General features: G+C 46.6%; 1 protein-coding gene across 2 annotated transcripts in view; it reads right to left on the bottom strand.

Moving 5' to 3' along the window:
* PHYH (phytanoyl-CoA 2-hydroxylase) overlaps nucleotides 1-18,708 on the bottom strand; it is a 28,265-nt gene extending 9,557 nt beyond the window's left edge. The window contains exons 1-5 of one of the 2 annotated variants that reach the window (XM_075552363.1): nucleotides 18,562-18,708; nucleotides 13,014-13,069; nucleotides 3,151-3,261; nucleotides 2,401-2,569; nucleotides 12-93 (exon numbers count right to left, since the gene is read on the bottom strand). In XM_075552363.1, coding sequence (XP_075408478.1) covers nucleotides 12-93; nucleotides 2,401-2,569; nucleotides 3,151-3,261; nucleotides 13,014-13,069; nucleotides 18,562-18,636 — 493 coding nt within the window. In that variant the 5' untranslated portion in view covers nucleotides 18,637-18,708. Of the gene's footprint in view, nucleotides 1-11; nucleotides 94-2,400; nucleotides 2,570-3,150; nucleotides 3,262-6,941; nucleotides 7,064-13,013; nucleotides 13,070-18,561 lie in introns of those variants that run through there. The other variant, XM_075552362.1, reaches the window with a different exon arrangement.
* Nucleotides 18,709-18,958: the final 250 nt, after the last annotated feature.

Here is an 18,958-nt window from a genome sequence, read left to right as displayed (position 1 = left end):
GAGCCCTTTACCAGTATCCGGAGGCTTGTTTATCAGCATCGTGTGCATGGCCAAAATGTTGGGTCCAGTGAAACACTCCACATATTTCAGAATCTAAAGGGGAAGAAAAAAGTAATAAACCTCAAAGGAATTCAGAGGCGCGGGCAAGCACCACCGTCTGAACGTGCAGCTAGCCATTCAAGAACCAAAATCGCAGTGGCAATCATTTTGAAACAATTGGTAATGTACACATTGCCAAAAATAAAATTTGAAAGTAGGCATCGATCATTGGAAATCATCAGACATCTAATCTCGCTGCTACAGCACTCTGAGCCAGGTAGGGGACTTGTGAGCCAGCTGGATGCACCATCAGTCCTTCTACAAAGATCTCATTGTCCGAGCTATCAGGGGAGGGCAGGAACCACTCTTTCACCAAGAAGAGTGTGAGCTGCTCAATGAGAAGGCCGTCGTCTCCACCTCCGTGGGTGTCGCTCGCTCGTAGAAGAGGCTGTGGAAGGACACCCCACTGTCTGCAGCTCTCATAAGCTCTCATGGATTCAAGTCTTTACTGAAGTCCGGTTCTTGCGTGGTATAGTCAACACTGCTAACCAGCAGGTTGGCAGTTTGATTCTACCCAGAAGCAACTTGGAAGAAAGACCTAGTTCTACTTCTGAAAAATTAGTCATGGAAAACCCTATGGGATTAATATACGGGGGCCAAAGGTATGAAAACATCTCAGACATAAGCAAATGCCTTGAGGAAACAAGTCGCTGAGCCTGGAGACCCAGGACCGTAGTCTTGGGAGACACCACAAGTGACATAACATAATCCGCAAAGATAAAGTTTGCCATCCTCCTTTGGTGAGTGGAGACTAGGACCTTAAAAAGCCTGTGGATGCAACTTTTGGTCTCAACCCATCTGGAGGAAAAAGAAGTGTGGTAAAAATCAAATGGGCTATGGAAACAGTCAAATGAACATCTGTCTCCACAACCCAGACACTGAAAGAACTAGATGGTGCCCAGCTACCACTACCAACTGCTTTGAAAAGTATCACAAAGTCGTGGATACAGTTCTGTTCCACATTAACAGAACTGAACATTCTAAAACAGACCAGGCTCGCTGGTATGAGACCAGTTAAAATAATCAACCATTTCTAGTCAAAAGGGAAGTCTTCACCACAGGGTGAAGGTCAGAGGATTAAGAAAGCCGGAGGGAAGGAAACAGTGAACAGGGGGAGGGAGTAGCACAGTGATTGGCACAAGGAGTGTAGGGCAAGAGCTGAGCTGAAATAAAATGTGTAGGAATTGTTAAATGTCAAACACATGATCTCCTCTACAAACCTTCCTCATTCACAATAAAATGCTTATTTAACAAAAGAAGAAGTAGGGAATTCCTTTTGGACACAGTAGTTCTGCTCTGACACACGTGAAGCGGACCTCGCTGTCACCTCAATGGCTACTAGTGTGGTTGTTCTGAACCACGCAGAGGGACAGGAAGTGGGGGTGAAACAGAGACTGAGAGAGCCCCGCCCTCCTGGATGTCTAGCCCAGTGAGAAGGAAGATGTTAAACAAACCTGTGGCAGGAAGAGCTGCAGGGAGGGCATGTGAGACAGCAGTGGGCTTCATCAGGGGGTCTGGGAGGCAGGTGACCCCTCCCACATCAAACTCAGCTCAGGAAGAGCTGGGGACTTTATCTATCAACTTGTGTAAAAACAGTCTTTTTACACAAATACTGAGCCCTGTTTATTGTACCCCCAGCTTGGCCCCCACCCCCATATTTTCCTAAAGTGTGTTCCTGCCATTATGCACACAAATAATGGCCCTGTTAAATACACAAAGAAGTCTGAGGGTAATACGTTGTCCAAGCTGCCAATGAAAAAAAAAAGGCATTCAAATACAAAGGTGGCCTGATTCGAGAAATCAAGGCACACTCTACTTCCTCCTATCTGATTTCTGGTGCCTACGGAATTTAATTTGAGGCATTTGAAGTGCTATAAACACCCTAGTATGGGCTCAGTCACTGCACTTTGGTTGTGACGGCCCATAGCAAGTGGTAGGACCCTTCGTTTTCTCTCTCGCTCACAGAACTCCCCCCAGCACCACCACGGCTTTCACATGGAAGATGATTCTCAAGCTCAGGGAATCTCATGAGTGACACCTGACATTAGGGACAAATCTTGGTGGTGGTGGCGAGAGGGGTTTCCGATGCATCGAAGCTTCCTGCAACCTGGTCTCAAACCACTAGATAGAGCCTGGGAGTCTCTAGACACCGTCGCTGGTCCCCTGGGGAGCACAGGGGACAAACCAGCTTGGTGGAGAAGCAGAGCTATAGCCATGTAGACAGGGATGACATTAAAACATCGTGTCTCCAAGCTCCCAGACAGACAGACAGACAGACAGCTCAGTCAGGTAGAAACAAACCTCTGGGAGGGTGCAATATCTGAAGAGTTCTTCGTCCTCTTGGAAATCTTGGACCTTTGTAACGGCTTTTTCATTCGGGATAAATTCTGATTTTGCAAGGGCCACGTCTCTCATGACCACTATTCCCATTGGTTTCACCTCCCTTTTGCAGATCCTTTCAAACTCGTCCCTAGAAAATTAAGTTTGCCAATGACGTCAGCACTGCTTGCCTGGCCCTGTGCCAGGGAAGGGTTTGCTGCCTTCGGGGCTGGTTTCTCTGCACAATGTGGGCCTCCACCCCTCGAGTAAAAATCACTGAGATGGGAGGAAGGAGAATATGGCTAACTCTCAAGTCCTGGCCTCCTAACTGGCCGGCTGGAGTTTACTTCCAGAATTGAGACCATTCTCAGCCAGAAGATCAGCAAAGAAGTACTTGTGTGTGAATCACATCATTGCAGCACTAATCATAGCAAACACACACACAAGTGCTTACTATGGTCCACCTCGCACACTTGACCTCATTTAGTCTGAACAACAGGACATGGGTTTATGTACTGAACTTTTATTGTCCCCATTGTACAGACGAGGAAGTAGAGGACACAATGCTAAATGGGGGAGCTATAAGCAATTGGGCTGTCTGCTTTGGGAATTCAGGCCCTCGCCCATGCCCAACTATCCAACCATTAAAAAGAATTCTGAACATGCCCAAGCTAATCTAACTTTCATTCCCATTGTACATTTATTTCTGTGATACAAGGAAGGGAGAGGTACCTAAAGCGTTGAATATCAGCATCAGATACCAGATTTTTAATGACAAGATACCCATTTTCTTCATAAAATTGCCTCTGCTCCAGGCTTAGGACATTATTATCCAGCGTATACCTGAAGGAGAAAAAGAGAGATGCTACAAGTAATTCGTTTTTAAAATCCCAGCTGTATAAAATGTATCAAAAACTTGAAACATGTATCTACTATTCTACCCAGCATTTCTAGTCTAAGATTTAATTCTAAGGAAATCATCTGAAAAGTTGAAAAACATATTAAGCTCAAAGCATGATCTTTGGTCACCTAAACGTGCATTAAGGGAAGAATGATTTCTGATCACAGCCTAAGAAACCCTCGTGGGCAGTTCCACTCTATTCTATAGGGCCACTGTAAATCAAAATCAACTTAATGACACAAAGCAACAGCTGCAATTAATTATATTATGTATGAACTATGACTCAGGCATTAAAAATGGGAAGTATAAAATAGCATGCTAAACTATGATTACACTTATTTAAAACAAAGGCAATATTTGTAGGAAAAGTTACAAAGAAACACACCAGAATATTTTAAGTGATTGCCTGACATTAATTATATCAGATAATTTTTTAAATACTTCTATTTTTCCGATTTCTAAATTATATGTACACAATCTTTCATACGGGAAACAAATTCGATAAATTCTGGTTTTTGTGTGTTCATTTTATGGTCTAACTGATGCATTCTCAGACATAATCAGAGTAACAAAACCTAAATACGTGCAAAATATATAGAGAGCTTACACTCTAAGGCACTTTATGTGTGGAAAGGAGCTGTAGTGCCCCTGTACGCTCGGCATTGGATTGTTAACCACAAGGTTGGCAGTTCAAACCCACCAGCCGCTCCCAGAGAGAAAGATGAGGCTTTCTACTCCTCCAGAGAGTTACAGTGTGGGAAGCCTACCAAACCAAAACCCCCCACAACTGTCAAGTTGATTCCAATTCACAGTGGCCCAATAGGACAGAACAAAACTGTAAATGTTCAGCATTTCCAAGACCATAGATCTATAGTCTTGGAACAGATAAAGTTATCTTCCAGGGAATGGCGGGTAGGTTTGAACTACTACATTCAAGGTTAACAACCCAACGTTTAACCTACTACATCACGAGGATTCCCTCCCTAATGCCTACAGGCCTTTAAACAAATGTCATCTTCCAGGTAATGAAATGCTTTTCTGACAGATCACTGGGAAAGAAGCTCAGCAAAGAGGCCATAGAGCTGAACGATGTACTTAGGCAACAGGGCCTGATAGACATTTACAGAACTTTCCATCCAAATGCAAAGGATTCCATATTCTTCTCAAGGCCACATGGATCTTTTTCAAGAATAGACCACATGCTGGGACACAAGTCCAGCCTGAGTAAATTCAAACACATAGATATTATGCAGACATCTTTCTCAGATCACCATGCCATAAAGCTGGAGATTAATAAGAGGATGTCCAGAAAAGCAAGGGCAACCAATTGGAGGAGGAACAGCAATCTCCTGTAACATGAATGGGTACAGGCCCAGATTAGAAAGGATATTAGGAAGTTTCTACAAATTAACGAGAACAAGAATACAACGTATCAAAACTTCTGGGACACTGCAAAGGCAGTTATCAGAGGTAGCTTGATATCATTAAATGCATATATGAAAAAAGAAGAGAGGCGTATGACAGATACGTTAACACAAAACCTCCAACAACTGGAACAAAATCAGCAGAAAAAACCCTCCAATAGCAAGAGAAAAGAAATAATAAAAATCAGGGCAGAGTCAAACTAGTGGGAAGACAAGGGAACAATGCAAAAGATAAATGCAGCTAAAAGCTGGTTCTACAAAAGAATTAACAAAACTGACAGTCCTCTGGCAAAGCTTATCAAGGATAGAAAGGAGCAAAAATCAACAGCCAGGATGAGGGATGAATCAGGGACAATAACAACAGACCCCAATGAGATTAAAAGGATAATCACAAAGTACTATGAAGGCCTGTATTCTAATGAATTCAGAAATATGGAAGACATGGATAAATATTTGGAAGAACAGTCTCTCCCTAGATTATCTCAGACTGAGATCAAGGACCTCAACAAACCCATAGCAAAAGAAGAAATAGAGAGGGTCATAAAAAACCTACCAAGGAAAAAGGTCCCAGGCCAGATGACTTCACAGCAGAATTCTACCAAGCATTCAGGGAAGAGTTGACACCAATCCTCCACAAAGTATTCCATAACACAGGAGAGGATGGCAAACTCCCAAACTCATATTATGAAGCCAGCATTACTTTGATATCCAAACAGGGCAAAGACTCCACAGGTATAGAGAATTATAGACCAATATCTCTAATGAACACAGATGCAAAAATCCTTAACAAAATATTGGCCAAAAGAATACAAAAGTATGTAAAACATATCATCTACCACGACCAGGTAGGATTCATCCTAGGGATGCAGGGATGGTTTAACATCTGAAAATCATCAATATTATACACCACATTGAGAAGAAGGATAAAAACAAATATGATAATATCCATAGATGCAGAAAAAGCATCTGACAACATCCAACACCCATTCCTAATCAAGACACTCATGAAGATAGGATTGGAAGGTAAGTTCCTCAAGCTGATACAAGCTATCTAGGAAAGACCAACGGCCAACATCATAGTCAATGGAGAAAAGACAAAAACAATCCCACTGAAAAAGGGTACAAGACAAGAATGGCCCCTGTCCCCACTTCTATTCAATATCGTTTTGGAGGTTCTGGCTAACAACATAAGACAGCGGAAGGACATCAAAGGGATCCAAATGGGAGAGGAGGAGGTGAAACTATGGCTATTTGCAGATGACAAGATCCTGAACATTGAAAACCCCAAAAGCTCCACAGCTGGAGTACTTAGAGCGATAGAGGAATATGGAAGAGTGGCAGGATACAAGATCAATAAACAGAAGTCGGTAGGTTTTTTATACACATCGGACAGGACCATGGAAGAGTGGATTAAGAAGGAAGTATTCTTCACAGTAGCTAAGAACAAACTGAAATAACTAGCAATATATTTAACAAAAAATACTAAAGACCTATACAAGGACAACTCTAAGACCCTACTATAGGAAACCAAAAGCGACCTCCACAAATGGAAGAACATCCCCTGCTCATGGATTGGAAGGCTTAACATAGTAAAGATGACAATCCTACCTAAAGCACTTTACAAGTTCAATGCTATACCAATTCAAATACCATCAACCTTCTTCAAAGCATTGGAAAAACTGACCACCAATTTCATATGGAGAGGGAAGAAACCCGGAATTAGCAGAGAACTCCTCAAGAAGAAGGACACAGTTGGAGGACTCACCTTACCCGATTTTAATGCCTATTACACAGCTACAGTGGTCAAAACAGCGTGGTACAGGCACAACGACAGACACTCAGAGCAGTGGAAAAGAATAGAAAGCCGAAGAGTAAAACCATCAGCATATAGACAACTGATCCTCAACAAGGGTCCCATAACCATCAAGTGGGAAGCAGATGCCCCTTTTAACAAGTGGTGCTGGAAACAATGGATATCCACATGTAGAAAGATGAAACAAAGATGTTCACCTCACCCCATACACAAGAATAAACTCAAGGTGGATCACAGACCTAGAAGTTAAACCCCAAACCATCAGGACCATCAAGGAGGGAATTGGGACTACCTCAGAGCACTGGCCCAGGGAACTCATAGGCTCACTGCAACAGGGAAGGGTGAACTGGAAATCAACAAATGGGATTTAATAAGAATAAAGTACCTGTGCATCTCAAAAGACTTCACCAAGAGGGTGACAAGACAACCCACAGACTGGGAGAGGATTTTTAGTAATGACACATTGGACAAACGGCTCATTACTAAAATCCACAACACCATCATGACCTGCAAAAAGAGGAAAACAGTTAACCCCCTAAGAAAGTGGGCAAAAGAACTGAAAAGAACTTTCACTAGAGAGGAGATCAATATGGCCAATAAGCATATGAGAAAGTGTTCCAGGCCATTAGCCATAAGAGAGATGCAAATCAAAACACCCAGGAGATACCACCTAACACCCCTGCGGCTAACCCAAATCAGCAAATCAGAGAGCAACAAGTGAGTGTTGGAGGGGCTGTGGTGAAGTAGGAACCCTCCTCCACTGCTGCTGGTGGTGTAGATTTGTACAGCCCTTGTGGAAAACAATCTAGCGATATTTAAAGAAAATAGAAATTGATCATGGAACACATTGTTTCATGGGAAGAACTGGAAAGAATCATGTTAAGCGAAGTAAGCCAAACACCAAAGGACAGGTATAACATGAGTCCCCTGAGGTGAGTACAATCAGCATGCCAGGAACAGAAGAATAAACACCTATCTCGCAATAAACGGGTGGAAACACAGATAGTTGGAGGGAGGGCAGGCCACACCTAGGGAGGTACATGAGAGTCCAACATAAAGAAGGGGAAGGGGGGCACGTGGAGGGAGAAGCGGGGTTAGTAGACACTGAGTTGATGGCACCAGGGGAACAGGGCGCTAACCCCCCCGGGGGAGAGTATTGGTTGTGTTCCCACAGAACTGGAACATGCATACTTACCCCACCATGACACGCCAAACCAGGAGGGCAAGGTAATGCACAGAGGAATCCACAAAGAGACTGACCCATACACCAGCCCTAACCAGAATTAGCCTAACACCCACCATCAAAGGGAGTACCACAGAAAATGAAAATAGATTGTCTCATGTGGGAAAGGAACTGACACCACACCCAGAAGGAAAATGAAGCAAAGGGAGGAAGAACTGAGCGGAGCACACATGGGCCCACCAAGCTCAGAGGATGATAGCCTGGCTCAGAGGGCCCAATGTACAGAGAGGATCATACAGCCGGCCCCATGGCGAGATGTGACATCCTGCACTGACCCATGGCCCTACATGGGACAGTACCAGAGACACAATGTGGGTTGTGCGACTGAACTGCCCCCACCACACTGAGGCAAAACACTGGGAGCATGCCATGGAGCGGCAGGGGAAGCAGGAGAAGGAGGTTCAAGGGAGTATACAGGATGGACTTTGGAGCCAGGATGTGGCACCCCATCAGTCTCATCTGGAAAACACTCCTAAAGGTCAACAAACAGACCTTGAACTACTAACAGGTTTCCCCCGCCTTTTTTTTCCTTTCTTTTTGTTATGTTTTTTCTCTTCTTTTAAATTTTGTATGTCAGTGGCTTTTTTGTGTTAGCCTATCAGTATTGCTGCCATTATCACCATGTTCTTATGTGCCACTTTGGTGCTGTCAAAGCCATCCCCAATTTTATGCACATATTAATATATCTGCAGGTCCACCTAGATAAGAAAGGCTGGACAAACAATGTGAGAAGAAAATAATGGGACCAACAGTTCCGGAGGGACATGAGAGTGTGGGAGGTAGGGACAGGGAGGAGGTATTGGCCAACCCAGGGACAAGGGAACAACAAGTGGTTCAAAACCAGTGGAGGGAGGGGATGGGAGGAGTAGTAGGGAGTGACCAAGGGCAAGGTAACTGAGAGGAATTACTGAAACCAGAATGAAGGCTGAACATGGTAGTGGGACAGGAGGAAAGCGTAAGGAAATAGAGGAAAGGAGTAGGAAGCAAAGGGCATACATAGAAGCCTAAATACAGACATGTACATATGTAAATATATTTATGATTATGGGGGAAATAGACCTATGTGCATATATTTATAGGTTCAGTAGTAAGGTAGCAGGTGGACATTGGGCTTCCTCGCGTGCACTCTCTTAATACAAGAGCACCTTGCTCAGCTAAACGGTCATTCCATGATACCCACCTTCCCAACATGATCGCTGAAGACAGACATGTGCATAAGCAAACATGGTGAAGAAAGCTGATGGTGCCTGGCTATAAAAAGATATAGCATCTGGAGTCTTAAAGGCTTGAAGGCAAACAAGCAGCCATCTAGCTCGGAAGCAACAAAGCCCACAGAGAAGAAGCACACAAGCCTAAGTGAACATGAGGTGTTTAAGGGATCAGGTAGCAGACACCAAAGAACAAAAACCATCATTGTGTGATCACCTTCCCCACATAAACACTGAAGATGAATGTGTGCATAAGTAAGTGTGCTGAAGAAGGCTGATGGTACCCAGCTATCAAGAGATATAGTGTCTGGAGTCTTAAAGGATTGAAACTAAACAAGCGTCCATCTAGCCCAGAAGCAACAAAGCCCACACGGAAGCAGCACACCAACATGTGTGAGCATGAAGGGCCGAGGGGACCAGGTTTCAAGCACCAAAGGGGGGGGGGGCGGATCATATCATCATGAATGAGGGGAGCGCATGATGGGGACCCAATGCCCATCTGGACATCCCTTGCAGAGGGGTAGTGGGAGGAGATGAGTCACTCAGGGTTCAGGGTAGCAATAATGAAATTCACAACCTTCCTCTAGTTCTTAAATGCTTCCTCCCCACAACTATCATGATCGCAATTCTACCTTGCAAACCTGGTTAGACCAGAGAATGCACAGTGGTACCGATGGGAACTGGAAACACAGGGGATCTAGGACAAATTAATCCCTCAGGACCAACAGTGAGAGTGGCGATACTGGGAGGGGAGGGTGGGTAAAAAGGGGGAACCAATCACAAGGATCTACATATAACCTCCTCTCTGGGGGATGGGCAACAGAAAAGTGGGTGAAGGGAGACACTGGGCAGTGTAAGATAAGACAAAATAATAATTTATAAATTATTAAGGGTTCATGAGGGAGCGGGGAGCAGGGACGGAGAGGGAGGGAAAAAAGGAAAATGAGGAGCTGATTCCAGGAACCCAAGCAGAAAGTGAATTTTGAGAATGATGAGGGCAACAAATGTATAAGTGTGCTTTACACAATTGATGTATGGATGGATTTTGATAAGAGTTGTATGAGCCCCAATAAAATGATTTTTTTTTAAATTATACTTCTTAAATAACAAGCAAAAGAAAAGAAAAAGACATGTTTTTCTTTGTGGTGGCAGATGCCAGGAGTCTGCGTGCCTAAGGGTGACATCAGCATTGTGGAGCACGGCCAATGCTCCAACAGCACCGGCGCCCCCACCCACAAAGCACCATCGCTGCAATTCCAGCAACTGGAAACCCAGCCTAGGAAAATCTGCTTGAAACATCCCACCTAACCCTATAAGAAACATGTTCTGCCTCAGGTTATTGTTGTGACTTCTTATGTCTCGTGCAGTTCATTGGTTTCAATTGCTTCATGCCTTAGTAAACCTCTTGACTGGTGCTTTGATCAACATTCACTGGTGTCAGAAGTGAGGTCAGGTATCAAGCGTCAAAGAACAAAAAATCATATCATTGTAAATGTGGGTGAGTGCAGAGTGGAGACTCAAAGCCTATCGGTAGGCAACGGAACACTGACTTACTGAAGGGTTGTGGGGAGCAGATGAGCCACTCAGGGTGCAGGGTAGCAACAATGAAACATATAACTTTCTTCTAATTCTTAAATGCTTCCTATCCCCCACTATCATGATCCCCATTCTACCTTACAAATCTGGCTAAACCAGAGGTTGTAAATTGGTACAGATAGCAACTAGAAACACAGGGAATCCAGGACAGATGACTCCTTCAGGACCAGTGGTGAGAGTGGCGATGCCTGGAGGGTGGAGAGAATGTGTGGTAGAAAGGGGGAACCAACTACAAGAATCTACGTATAGCCTCCTCCCTGGGGGATGGACAGCAGAGAAGAGGGCGGGGGGAGATATCAGACAGTGTAACAATATGACAAAACAATAATAATTTATGAACTATGAAGGGTTCATGAGGGGGGAGGGAGGGGAAAAATGAGCACCCGATATTAAGGGCTCAAGTAAAAGGCAGATGTTTTGAGAATGATGATGGCAACAAATGTACATATGTGCTTGACACAATGGATGGATGTGTGGATTGTAATAAGAATTGTACGAGCCCCCAATAAAATGATTTTTTAAAAAAAGAAGTGAGGTCTGAAGACTTCTGATCTTCTGACCCTGCAGAGCCATTAACCCAGAAGTACCAACACCAGGAAAAGACTGAAGTGCTCGGTCTACCTCATCTCTAGCTAAACACCCGCAGGTCAATCCTCCACAGTCCATTCATTGACAGTGGCACACCCCAAAACCTCCAACCTAGTGGTTCTCAACCTGTGGGGGTCCAATGACCCTTTCATAGGGGTCTCCCGATTCATAACAGTAGCAATATGACAGTGATGAAGTAGCAACAAAAATAATTTTGTGGTTGGGTGGGGGAGCCACCACAACATGAGGAACTGTATGAAAGGGTCACGGGATTAGATGGGTTGAGAACCACTGCTCCAACCACCCAATCCACTTCTTTCTATTTGAATTGTGAATCTCTGAGAATATTCCATGGAAATCCCAAACTTGCTCCTTGAAAGGGAATTTAAAATGTACCAAATGTGCCAAAGACACAAGTTGAAAGTTTACCAAGAAAGCTCCACTGGACAGAGCTTTCGTAGTATGCATTTTCCCCGCTAGGCAAGCATCCAACAACTCACTCTGAGTTAGTGCGCCCAGTGGGGTTGCCTGGGAAGATTCTCTCTGGTCACAGTGAATTTTTTCCTAAAAGCAGTTTCCCTGGAACCTCCATTTTTTTGTGATGGCCGATTTAAGAGAACAGCCTGCAGTTGTGAAATTTTGTTTCTTGCTGGGAGGGGTAGGGGGAGAGCCGCAGAAATTGCTGTGATGTTGAACCTATAAGGACGGTCCTATGGGAAAACTCAAGTGTTCGAGTGCTTTTCTCATTTCAAAAAAGGGGAAACGTCAATTGATGGCAAACATCGTTCTGGACATCTGTCCAGAACAGACAACAATATCGACAAAATCCACGCACTTATACTCAAAGACTGACAATGGACCACGGAAGAGAAAGGAGGTTATCTGGTCTATCTTGGAGCTTGGTTTGGTGAATTTTAACGGAAGATTTGAGAATGTGAAATTTGTGCCTCAGGTTCTGGCTGAGGAGGAAAAAGGGTGTTAAATGGAAACATGCTGCGCTTTGAAAGAATAACTGTGAAGCGACCCTGACTTGCTTCCCAAGGTCATTACTGGTGACGAGATATGGTGCAAACATCTGTTAAGTCAGTGGAAGATGCCATCATCAATCATCTCACCCCCCAAAACAGCTCATCAGAGATCAAGACAAGGCTCATGTGTTTCTTTGAAGTGAGGGGGATATTGCGTTTAGAGTCCATTCCACCAGGTCAGGCTGCTAATCAAGCTTTCTATTTAGAGGTTCTGCAAATAATGTGTCACAGTGTACGACAAAAAAAGACCTGATTTGTGGCAGATATGGAACGGGTTTTGCCACCATGACAATGCACCTGCTCAAGCAGCCATCTCAGTGTGCCAGTTTGGGGCAAAACCCAGCATGCCTCTGTCTTGCCCCACACACCTGACTCCCCTGACCTCACTCTGTGAGACTTCTTTCTGTCACCACGAATGAAGAGGGGCATGAAAGGATAGAGATTTGAGAATGTAGAAGAGGTGAAGGAAAAAGACAACGCGGGAAGTGCTGTCAGCTAACCAAACAGATGAGTTTGGAGAACATTTCCAAGAATGGAATCTCGGATTTGACGAACATATTAAGTGTAGTGGAGAGTACTTTGAAGGTGACAGGTTGATTTGTATACCACGCCTTTGCCTTTTAAAATTATCTTGGGTTTACAATTGTACTACATTAGAACAAGTCCTGGGAACTGAGGCTTGTATGATAAATTCTAAACAGGCAACAAGATCCTTTGTACCTTACATCCCAGTCGTTACTCCAAAAACTTTTACACTCACAGACAAGTGAGAAATTAAAATGAGATCGACTTACTGGAATTGTTGAGGAAAGCTGGCAGGAGCCACGCCTCCTGAAGTGGGGTGAGCTACCTGGTGTAAGGATTAAGGCAAAACAGTAAAACTGAAGAGCCCCCCTTTCTAGAAATAACCATCTGCCTCGGCTTGGATCTTAGAAGGAAAGCCTGTGACAGAACCCATAACTGTCCAGGCAGCTTTACGTATAAACACTCATGCCCTGCCACTTACAGCCTGCGACGGCCATAGCTTTCTCTCAGCACAGACTGAGGCCAAGGCAGGAAGACGGAGCTTTCTAGTCACACCTACGGTACAGAGAACGGAACCTGGGGCTTAAGTAGCTGGGCCAACATCAGCCAGCAAGAAATCGGCTGAAGATGCAGTTAGGTTAAAATGTACTGTCTGGCCCACTTGGGACAGCCATTTGCTGCTTCCCAGTGCGGCTTTCCGGCTCAGGCACCCCTCGTGCTCCAACTTTGGCTGCGCTCCTCCCAGAGTGGCGAGACCACGGAACCGCATCCATGATACCCACCTCACCAAGAAGCTGTCAGACCTGGTTCAGCAGTCCTGTAACTACAAGCAGCTTCTCAAAGGAGTCAATGAGGCTGCCAAAACCCTTAACAGAAGCATCTCGGAATTCATCGTGATGGCCGTGGATGCCGAGCCGCTGGAGATCATCCTGCACCTCCCGCTGCGGTGTGAGGACAAGAACATGCCCTGTGTGTTTGTGTGCTCCAAGCAGGCCCTGGGCCGGGCCTGTGGCGTGTCCAGGCCTGTCATCGCCTGCTCCGTCACCATCAAGGAGGGCTCGCAGCTGAAGCAGCAGATCCAGTCCGTCCAGCAGTCCATCGAGAGGCTGCTCGTCTAGGCCCCTGTCCAGGGCGGGGGTCGGAGATGCTCTGGGCTGGTGTGTGGTCTTCTCGGCCGTTCCCTCATCATTGTAAAATATTGTTGTCCTGGTTTCTGAATTTTTGTATTGTTTCATTGCCCTTTTTCTCTCCCTCCTCCTCTGTGCTATCTCCTCCTGTTCCCTTTGGACCCAGAGCTAGTGCTTAGAGGAAAGCCACATGTGGGGCTACGTTCAGAGGCAGGGATAGGCCAGGAGCAACCTTGTAGAGCCAAGTCAGAGCTCTGGCTCGAGCTTGGGCCCACTCCAAGCAGCCACTGGGCGCCCTGTATGCCCTGCACACAGAAACTTACATATGTGTGAAGGATTGCTAGCCTTCCTTTGCTTTCTAGGGGCTGGGTCACTTGGGGGAAGGGGGGGCGGGGGAACAACACTTGTGTTTGGTGAGCCTGTTGGGCACCTTCAGCTACCAGTGTGCCCCTGACCATGAGTGGGGCAGGGCAGCAACCGTGCCAGAGAGGTCCTGCAAGCTTGGTTCAGAGGCAGCCTGGGCGAGGGAGACTTGGGACAGACAGCCCAAGGCAGCCGAATCCCAGGAAACCTGAGTGTGGGTTCCTTCAGTGGACATTTTGTGCAGACGCTGAGAGCCCCAGTGCTGCGGTTGCCACCATGCCTGGCACCCGCGTCCTCTCCCCCAAAAGGGACAGTGCTCATGTAGCCAATCCATTCTTGAGAACATTCTAATAAAAGGATTTACTCATATTCCGGTGTAAAGAAAAAAAATAAAATGTACTCTCTTAATAAAATAAAATAAAATGTGCTATCTGTTTGATCTCCTTTTCCTCCCTCCAACAAGTTTTATTGGCAAGTAATATACAGATCATTTAAGAGTTCAATCATTCAATCATATTCAAGGAGAATTGTACAAGCAGTCCCACGTCAATTTTAGAGGATCCCCCCCCCCATGGTTAAATCGCCTCTAAGATGAATTATGCAATCACAATCCGTTCTAGAGCTCCCTCCCTTTACGAATTCATTATTTACTCTCAAAATCCCCTTACCCTCCCTATCATCCACCCCACCCCTGTATTCCTTATATCCCCCTGTATCAGTTATCATCAGCATGCAGCCACTCCTCCTGGGCATCACAGCTGAGAGATCCAACAGACCACAATAAAAAACAAAACCACACTAAGGTGGTAAGGGTCGAAACATAACAGCATACAGAGAAAAGTACAAATAATGTGTAAGAAGGGAAAAAACCCCAACAACATTCAAAAAGCTAAAGAAGAAATCGTATCATGAAACCAGTAAGAAATACTTGCGCCCAGACCAATTCAGTCCATCCCATCTATTTTTCAGCCATTTTTAGTTTGTTTACCAACTTCTCCTCTGGAGAATGCTAAGGCTGTCTGCCTCCGTACAGACGTACAGCCTCAGAAATCCTCTACCCAGTGGCTATGACACACAATCAACTCCATGGCAGCAGCTTTGGGGGGTTGTTTGGTTAGGTGAGAGTAAGTGACAGGTTCACTGAAAATCTAGAGCTGAGCTGTCCAATACTGTAACCACTAGCTATGATTTGTTACAATTTGACCCTTTTGTACTAACTCAACTGTTTCACAGGTGTGACTATGCTTTGCAATTCTCAAAAGAATGCGTGAACCAAGTTGGTTACAATTAAGCACCCTGTCATTTGAGCTCCCTTATGATCCATTTAATTTTGTTCTAGCTTATAATATTTTCCTCTTTCTCTTTGATTGCGGTTTTTATCTGCTTTCTTTTGCTATTGTGAGGTTTGTTTGTTTATTTTTTAATGGTTTTCTGTCCATGAAACCCAAGAGAGGGGAATCGATAGAGACAGTAGTTCCTTGGGGTACAGCAAGGGAGGTTGAGGGGGGGGCTAAGAAGATGAGTACAAGAATGAAGACAATGTTCTAAAACGGATTAGATGATTGTACAACTCTTCTGGATGTGACTGAACAATTGAACTGCATGTCATGAACTATATGCCAATAAAACTGTTGGGGCAGGGTCAGGAACGAAATGTGCTAACCTAACCAGGTTAAGAATTGCCTGGCCGGTGTCAAAATGTTACAGTTCACTGCCATCAAGTCGATACGAAATCATCGCATTTGGCTAGCTCTTTGGGTCTGCATAGAACTGCCCGGTGGGTTTCCTAGACTGCAACTCTTTATGGGAGTCGAACGCCTCCTCTTTTCTCCCAAGGAGGGTCTGGTGGTTTCAAACTGCTGACTTTGCAGTTAGAACCCCAACACGTAACCACTAGGCCACCAGAGTCCCTGAAATGTGCAAAGATGTGGTAAGACTCATGTCGAAAATCACTACAGATGAGTAAATAAACTAAACAAACTTGTTTACCTCATTCATTGACCGCTGTGTCAGTCTGGGTAAACTAGGGAAAAAATTCCACAGAAACTCATATGTATCTGAGAGAGTTTTATATAAAGGGTAAGTGCACATCAAGAAAACATCCCAACCCAGTGCTGCCCAAACCCGTAAGTCCAACATTAGCCCATATGTCCGGCACCAATCCACAAAGTCCTCCTCCATCTCACAAAACACATACAGTGATGCCCACTGCAGGGGGAAAGATGAATCAGTGAGTGTGTAAGCATCTCAGCACTGGCAAGGGTCTCCACATGGCTGCTCCAGCACCCAGGGCTTCATCCGAGTAGGTCCATGCAACTTCTCCTTGGGATGTCTTTCAGGAAGTGAGCCTTGCAAGCTGAAGTAGGACACTGGCTAAGGCAGCTGCACCCTGGTCCAACCAGAACTAGAAAGGCTAGGCTCACTGAGCTACTTATCTCTCCACCCTTCAATTAATCCCACATGTGTTTATCAGCCAGTTTGGCACAATAAACCTTAACTATCCCAGCTGCTGATCTGAATTTTGAACACACCAAAACTCACAGCCGCTGAGTCGGTTCTGACTTACAGGACAGGGTAAAACTATTCTCTGGGTTTCCAACACTAACGCTCTCCGAGAGCAGAAAACGTCATCTTTCTCCTTCAGAGTGGCTGATTGACTGGGTCTGCTCACTTTTAGGTTAGCACCTGAACTGGAAACCCTGTGGGGCGGTTCCACTGTGTCCTATTGGGTCCCTCTGGATCCAAATAGACACAAGGGCACGCAACAAGAACCTCAACATGATTGTAACAACACAAAACGAAACCCCCAAAAAGAGGATATGAGTGTCCGATTTTCAACGTAAGAAGGGACTGGGCAGGGAAACCTCCATTCCAATCCCAACCACGTCTATCTAGTTCCAGTGAATCCATGGTTCGCCAGTGTGACTCGCATCAGATCACCACCGCACAGCACAGACCGGCGGAGCCCTGGTGCCTGAGATTCTGATTCTGTTAGTCTGCGGTCTCCCAAGTGCATCAGCGGTGCTGATGCTCTGGGTCCCAGGACCACTGTTTTGGTTAGATTACCTTGGCCAAGCTTTTTAACCTCTCAGTTTCTAAGACTGTAACTGTTTACCGGTGTAGAAAGCCCAGTCTTTCACCCTCCGAGCTGCTGGTGGTTTCAAACAGTCAACCTTGCAGATCGCAGCCCAGAGCATAACCACTACACCACCAGGGCTCCTTGGGAGAGCTCAAGGCTCCTAAATATAGCAGAGCAAGCTAACTAGGTCTCTAGGTCTCCCAAGGAGAAATCCCAGGCAGAGTGTTCCCTGGCGCTTCCAAAGTATGCCGAGTGAGAACACTTAATCGTGGCTGGCAAAAACAGTTCCATAAAGCCAACTGTTCTACGTGTCATGTGGTGGATTCACCCATCAGCAACAGCGTTAGCATACATAGTCTCTCCGCAGTTAATTTCTGCACATCAGGAGAGAAACAGACAAAGAAAACAAAAACCCCTCAAACTCGCTGGTAACAAAATGAGTCAATTCTGACTCCTGGTGACCTCAAAGGCAGCGCAGAACTGCCCTTGTAGGTTTCCAAGACTGTAAATCTTGACTGTAAAGCCTCATCTTTCTCCTGCCGGAGCACCTAGTGGATTCGAACTGCTGACCCTGCTGTTCTCAGGCCAATGCATACCCACTGCCCACCAGGGCTCCTAGGAGGCAGACACGGGGCACTAAATCCTTTTCCAGGATTGAGTTGGGGGACGCCTGGGGGTCACAACATACAGAGCTTCCTTGGAAAGGTAAGCCAGGGAAAGAAGGTAGGAAGGACGCTGGCCTCGTGCCAGCCCCACGGGAAGAAGCGGAAGGCAAGATGCCGTGGCTGCGCTGGAGGCTCCAGGGCGTACGCCATGCTGGTGCCACTCCCAGGGGAGCCTCTTGCCCGGCCATTTTCCAGGAGCCCGGTGAGGCTCCGACAGCTCGAGGAGCCCCGGGCCGCGCAAACGTTGAAGGGTCGGACTGCTGGCAGCGGGCACACACCTGAGACCTGCCGGCAGTCACTAACAGGCGGACCAGGCGAAATCCTTTTGGGGCCTGCAAGGCCTCTGGCTGCGAAGGGTGCACCACCCCATCCCTGCCAAAGGCCCGGAGGAAGCGATGCTCCTCACTGCACCGGGAGAAGCGGGGTGCGGGCAGTGCACGCGCCGGCCCGGCGTGCGGGGAACGGGCCGCTCAAGCCCACCTCTCGGAACTGGGGCCCCAGAAGTGCCAGCCGGGACCGGAAGCCGCCGAGGTGGCAGCGCCCTCCCAGCCGGACCCTGCGTAGCCCGCGCCCCAAAGGATACGACGGCCCTGGCCGCGGGATGGCCCAGGTGCCCCAGCACGATCCGCAGGCGGGTGTCAACGCTGGCCCGGTCCATGGCGGCGGGGTACGTAGCAGACTCTACGAGAACGCGCTTACTTAGCTGGCCGCAAGCTCCGCCCCCTGCCCGTGGGCGGGGCCACCGCCGGCCCGCGACCCTCGAAGGGCGAGGGGCGTGGCCGCGCAGGGCGGTGCCGCCCCTGCTGGGCGGAGCCCGGGGGTGACACGCGAAGATGCCCCTCGCGGTGCCAATATGCAGACGTGCAGCGCCCGGCGCAGCCCGGCCCCGCTTCCGGGCGGGACGAAACTAGACCCGAGGCCAAGGTCGCTACCGGGGATTCAGTTGCGTCCTCCCCCTGACAAAAATGTGTCCATCCAGC

Source organism: Tenrec ecaudatus, chromosome 6, assembly GCF_050624435.1.
Source record: "Tenrec ecaudatus isolate mTenEca1 chromosome 6, mTenEca1.hap1, whole genome shotgun sequence".
Taxonomy (NCBI): Eukaryota; Metazoa; Chordata; class Mammalia; order Afrosoricida; family Tenrecidae; genus Tenrec; species Tenrec ecaudatus.
This window is presented reverse-complemented; position numbering and strand designations above follow the sequence as displayed.